This window comes from Frankliniella occidentalis, unplaced genomic scaffold (genome assembly GCF_000697945.3).
Source record: "Frankliniella occidentalis isolate FOCC.00 unplaced genomic scaffold, Focc_3.1 Scaffold123, whole genome shotgun sequence".
Taxonomy (NCBI): domain Eukaryota; kingdom Metazoa; phylum Arthropoda; class Insecta; order Thysanoptera; family Thripidae; genus Frankliniella; species Frankliniella occidentalis.
In genome coordinates this window covers 796,471-802,159 of record NW_026267250.1, presented here as the reverse complement: position 1 = coordinate 802,159, position 5,689 = coordinate 796,471, and the positions used below count along the sequence as shown (strand labels likewise).

Here is a 5,689-nt window from a genome sequence, read left to right as displayed (position 1 = left end):
TAGTGTGTCCATGTCTTTGAAATCACTATCACTACTACAATTTTTATTTTTGATTAAAATATATTGCATACCTCTGCTCTTTTCGGTGGCTATGTCTGCGGCGGCGCCTTCCCTTTGCGTCTCCCCATCACTTTTCTTCTCCCGGTAATGGAGCTCCCGCGCATCAATAATTCATCAGACCGATAATAAAATAAATCTGAAAACTCTCTCCCCCCCCCCTTTCCCCCCCCTCCCCTATTACTTGTCGCGAAGCGGACGCGGCGCCGCGAAAGTCTTTTTTTATTATTTTTTAAACTGCGCGCCAAATCGGCCGATGAAAAGGATCGTTAACGCGTGGCGCCTCCGCCGTCTGCTGGTTTATTATTTCCGGCAAAGACGCTAATGTCTGGGCAAATCAGGTGGGGCGTGACGGAGCGTGGCGGGCGTGTGGTTGCTGGTAACGCCTGTCGCCTCCTATCACAGCTCCTGTAGATTATTAGTATTTTCTCTTATGGAAAATGAGGCTTGCTGCCGGTTCAGACACGAGCAATTTCGTTGCCGTAACACATTTTTTTTTATTTATTTCTCGTTTTTTTTCTATTTATCATTTCGCTCACAGGCGGCGCGAGCTGCTGCTCGGCCGGCCTATGTTCCTCTAGTCTTGAAATAAATTATAACGGTGCATGAGCGCGGGCGCGATCGATTTTGATTAAAGAATGAGGTCAACGACGCCGCGCCGCGCCGTAGCGTACGGACGGCTACGACGTCGGAGCCGCGCAAGAATTATGGACGTCATGGCTTTGACGTGTGTTCCGCGGATAGGATACAACCCTTGTCCATCAATAGACCACCGTGGGGTAAGAGAGAGGGGGGCAAGTGCTGTATATAGTGGGACACGTGTCGATGCCCGGCTCGCTGGGGGGCGACTTGCACCGGAGCAATTATGCAGCGTTACACGTATGTGCTCTCCCCCCTCTCTGCTTCCCCCCCCCTCTCTCTCTCTCTTCTCTGCCCCGCCGGCGACGATTTCCTACTGGGCGTGACGTGCGTGCACAGCAGTGGGTCACCCTCCTGCGCAGTCGTGTCCGGCGCGGACCTCCCTGTGCCCTGCCTCGGCCACACGTCCGCGCACTTTGTGACCTATCGAGAAGTGATATCGTGATAGAGATTGATCTGGTTCGATGATTGCCGCGTCACGTGATGATGTGCCCGCGGTAACTCATCTATGGGGTGCATCAATAGCAAGTACCGGACTTGTGCTCCACGTTTTCCCCCTACAGTCGCCCTTCTATACCCCACACACATACGCCCTTGCACCACAGTCCCATCAACATCGTAGGGGGTGGCAACCCCAGGCTGGCTAACAGACGCATGCATACATTCATATCGGCTATGGTCGTGCCATGCAGTTGCCCTGCTCTCTCTCCCTCTCCCTCCCTCCCCCTCCCCTCCCCCTGGTCTCACTCCCTCTGCCCCCCTCTCTTTCTCTCTGCACATACCCATAACACAACATGCAGGCCGGGAGTGGAATTCCAAAGAGGGCGAGAACACGTGTCCTAGTTCATAGTGAAGGTACGTTTCAACATTCATGTAAAGAATGTTTTGACTCTTTTAAGGTAAAAAATAACCACAAAAAAAAAAAACGCGTGGAGTGCTAAAATCGGCCTCTAAAAAGTCTGCGGAATATTTTCACGGCCCTACCACTCCTCCGCAAAAAAAGAAAAGAGCAACATATTGTAATCGTCCCCGGAGAAGAGAGGTGTTTGTGTTAGGACGTGCTGCGTGCTTCTCTTCGAATGACTGCACTAAATTAATACAGCAAAAATTTTTAAAAATTCTGTTTTTTTTAATCATATAAATCTTAAGCTTACATTATTTCCCTTATTTTCATACCCCGCAAGCGACCTTTTTTTTCTCACACAAACGTTGTCCTCAAATCGCGCCGAGTCTATTTTGCTTTCTCGCGCACCACAGTGCACACGCTACGTCCGCACATACACACACTCTCGCTCTTTCTCTCTCTCACTCTCTCTAAAGCACAGGATGGGGGGCGGTCAGGCTTCTCCCTGGTGCGAGAGAGACAGACAAACAGTCATCATCACGCGCGCAATCCGCGAGAGCAGAGCGCGCCCTCCAGTAAGTGGCAAAACAAACTGGCTGCTCTTGGTGGGGCGGGCGGCGGTGGGGCGGTGGCGTGGCAGGAGTTTATGATTGATGGTGGGCGAGTGGATGAACGGCGGCGCTGCGGCGGCGGAGCGACTCGTCAATGGGGCTGGAACGAGCGCCGAGCAGGGCCACTCCGCGGCGACAGATTGCACGGAGTCTTCTTCTCCAACTTGAGGCGGGGGCGAGCATGATGTTGGCGGTGGAGACGCGGGGCCGGCACTCCTTGCAGCAGATAGCTCCCTCCTCCTGGAGGTGCGGCGCCCCGGCTCCGGTGGGCGGTGGTGTGCTCGCTCTCAGAGTCCCTTTCTCCACCGCCGCCGCGCCAAACAAATAAACACAAAACGATGCGGGGGAAATGAGAAACTCGGCGGCACAAAAGGAGACTTGCGGGGCGCGAGACAAAGAGGCGTATTAGTGGGGGACGGAGCCAGTGCCCCGTGTGAGCGTGTGTGTATGTGTGTGTGTTCGAGCGTGTGTGTATGAGCGTGTGTGAGCGTTGCTAGTGTGGGGCCAAGAGGAGAGATAGCGAGTTTGTTAAAGTTCCTAGCAAATACCGCTCTCTATTCACTGAACCTTCCCCTTTTACCTTGCGAAATAACCGCGTCACCTTCAACCAGCAATCGCCACGCTCGCATCACAAGAATATGTCGGTGGTTCCGCAATAATTTTGTACGGCTTTCCTCCCATTTTGGTTTTGTTTTTTGTGTTTTTGAAGCTGTAAACGCGGTGAGAGGACACCAGGGCACATTTTTGAGAGAGTCTGTTGCTCCGGCCATTCGGACGTTTTTAGTCGTTTATGCAAATAGGGACGAGGAGGTCTCAGGTTGCTCTGCGAGCTGCAGCGGCGGCGGTCGCGGCAGTGCCGGAGAGGAGCGAGCAAGGGGAGGCGGGGAGGAGCGAGCAAGGGGAGCGGGAGGGGCGCGCCGCGCCGTCCGGGACGGAGGAAAACAAGTTATCTCGCGGAAGCCGAAAGATATTATGGAAACATTGAGGAGAGTAAACAGACTGGAAGTGTTTGTTTAAAATGTCGAAGGCGCCATTATCGGAGGTGGGGAATAGTCGAGGGGAGAGCTGCTGCCGCTGCCGGGGAGACTGATAGGGAGGGAAGAGGGTGGGGGGATACCCTACCGCCCCCGCTTCCCACCTCCCTTCTCGCAAGGTGCACTTTCTACAACTTTACAAAATTTATGGCAAATTTCAATTACTAACACCATTTCAAATTGTACATTTTGTAATGCTAATTAATTGTAGGGTGATTGAGTCGAATTTGCAGTTTTCAACTGTAAATTACGAGTAAGCCGCCAACTCCTTACAATTATGACGTAACGCTTTTTTTGAGTATCCGCAGAGTTTGTGTAGTGTGCTCCGCATTCCTCTCAATATTTTACTCTCTTCTCCCACATTCCGCGCCGCTGGGCTTCAAATTGCTCCTGGCTTTTATTAATGGAGATCACGCGGATCAGGAGGATGCAAATGAAAACAGTGTGGTCTTTGTTAGTATTTTTTTTCTCTGGAGTTTTCACAGCGAATTTGCGCGTCCAGGCGATGCCCAGGGAACCTGCGTGTCTAGTGGCAATAAAAGTGCGCCTCTTCGTGTGTGGACTTCAGGCCAAAGAGACGAGACAGACAGAGACGGAGAGATGTGGACCGTTATAAATGCCTGGTCACGCTCGTCTCTTTACTGTCTGAGTTCCCGCGCACTCCGAGCGAGCCGCCGTAGCTCTCGCGACGCAAAAGGAATGGATTTGAAGCCGTCCGCCGCCCTCTCTCTCTCTCTCCATCTGCGGCGCAGCGGCGCGAGTCAACAGACGTGACCCCGCCGTCCATTCGGCACGGTCTGTTGATTTAAACGCCCCGCCCGGAGCGCGCGCGCGCGCCTTCTTTTGAAGGGCCAATCAAATTAATTTAAAACTCCTTCTCTCTAATCAGGACAAAAGGACGATGGCGCGAGAGGTTTTTGCTGTGCTGGCTCGCGCGCGCTGGCTTGAGAAATCTGTGCCGGTCGAGAGAAAGAGAGAGAGAGAGAGAGATCGGATCGGAAGAAAAACCACGGTACTTATCGGCAAAGTTGTCCGTAGAGAAAGAGAGAGACGGAAGAGGGAAGCGAGGGCAGAGATCGAGGGAGGGAAGTTTCTTTGCCGTCCAGCATCCAATGATCTTCCTATTGTTTGATGCGAGAGGCCCGGGCCGGGGCCGGTGGTGCCTCGGCCTGTATTTGTGTTGCGGCAACTTTGAGTAACGCCGCTCCTCTGTCCCCGTCGGCGGGGGAAGCGAAAGGGGGAGGGGGGCGATTCTGATTCATCTGGTCGCTCGCCGAGAGAGAAGTGTTTCTGCATTTGTTTGACTCGATTTCCATCTCTAGGAGAGTGGGAGAGAAAGAGAAGCAGGACACAGAAAACGAGGAACCGCCGCGCTGGTCGTCGTTCGGGTCGGGGGCTGAGGCGAGGCGATATATAGAGAGCAAAGCGAGTAGAGAGAGAGAGAGTGAGAGAGATCCAACAGTGGGGCGGTGAGAGAGATGAGGGGGATAGAGGGAGACAAATAGACGAGGTGCGACTGCTGGTTGCCATTAGGTGATGAGTTGGTTGCTCGCAGTCGCCCGAGCCAGTGTCACGGAGCCCAGTGTGAATGGAGCTTGTTGATGCCCTGTGGCCTTTTCTTTCAGGACCTTCAAAAAAGGAGAGAAAAAAGTAAAACGAGATTTTTCAAAGTGTAATATTTTAATGGGTGTTTTGTTTCCTTCTGGTTTCAGGCACGAGGTACGAGCTGTACTACGTCCGCGACGGCGTGGTCAACACGTACGCCCTGAGCTTCAAGGTCCCCGTCCAGGCGGCCATCCAGAACCTGACCTTCCACTGGCTGGCGCTGGCTAAGCATCCGGTGAGTAGTATACGTGTGGCATTCTGACGATACATGGAAGAGTAGTACAGCTCGCTGAAACAAAAAAGTATATACGATGCAATATAAATTGGGGATATGGCCATCTTCGTTAGGAAAGCTCAGCAAACAAAGTGAGCTGGAGGTCCTGCTCGCGCTCGCTGCTGCTAAGCCCCTCGAGGGGCTGTGTCGCCCTCTTTAGTTGTATTACCCCCGACTATCCGGCTCTTTCTCCTCATCCTCATGAGGACGGCCATGTCGAAGCTCGGCGGAGGCCCCCCCTATTGTGCTGTGCACTGCGCCACTCCCCGCCACTCAGAGAGACAGAGAGAGACGAGAGACACTCCTCGGTTAAATATCCTGCGCGCTGCTGCGAGAAGGACTCGAATAAGCCCCTCTGCAGCACGCGCCCCCGGCCAAGTATATTTCTCTCTCCTCCCCCGCTCTGCCCTCTCACCCTCTCGCTCTGTCCTCCCTCGCTCTGCCCTCTCGCTCTCATCCTCTCGCTCTCTCCTCTATCGCACTCGCCGAGCCTCCCGCCGCGCTAAGGCCCGCGCCAAAGGTACAAGGGTTGCGGCAATGAATTAATCTCTCGATTAGGGTACATTACGCGTTCACCTCCCCCCCATCCTCCTCCGCCCGCGCCACCCCCCGCGGCCCACCCGCA

At 53.7% G+C, this 5,689-nt stretch overlaps 1 protein-coding gene across 1 annotated transcript in view; it reads left to right on the top strand.

Annotated features, from left to right (window-relative positions):
* Positions 1-5,689, top strand: part of LOC113212440 (tyrosine-protein kinase Drl-like) — an 84,509-nt gene that overhangs the window by 34,365 nt on the left and 44,455 nt on the right. The window contains exon 3 of the mRNA XM_052270413.1: positions 4,898-5,025. Within this exon, the coding sequence (XP_052126373.1) occupies positions 4,898-5,025 (128 nt within the window). The remainder of the gene's footprint in view (positions 1-4,897; positions 5,026-5,689) is intronic.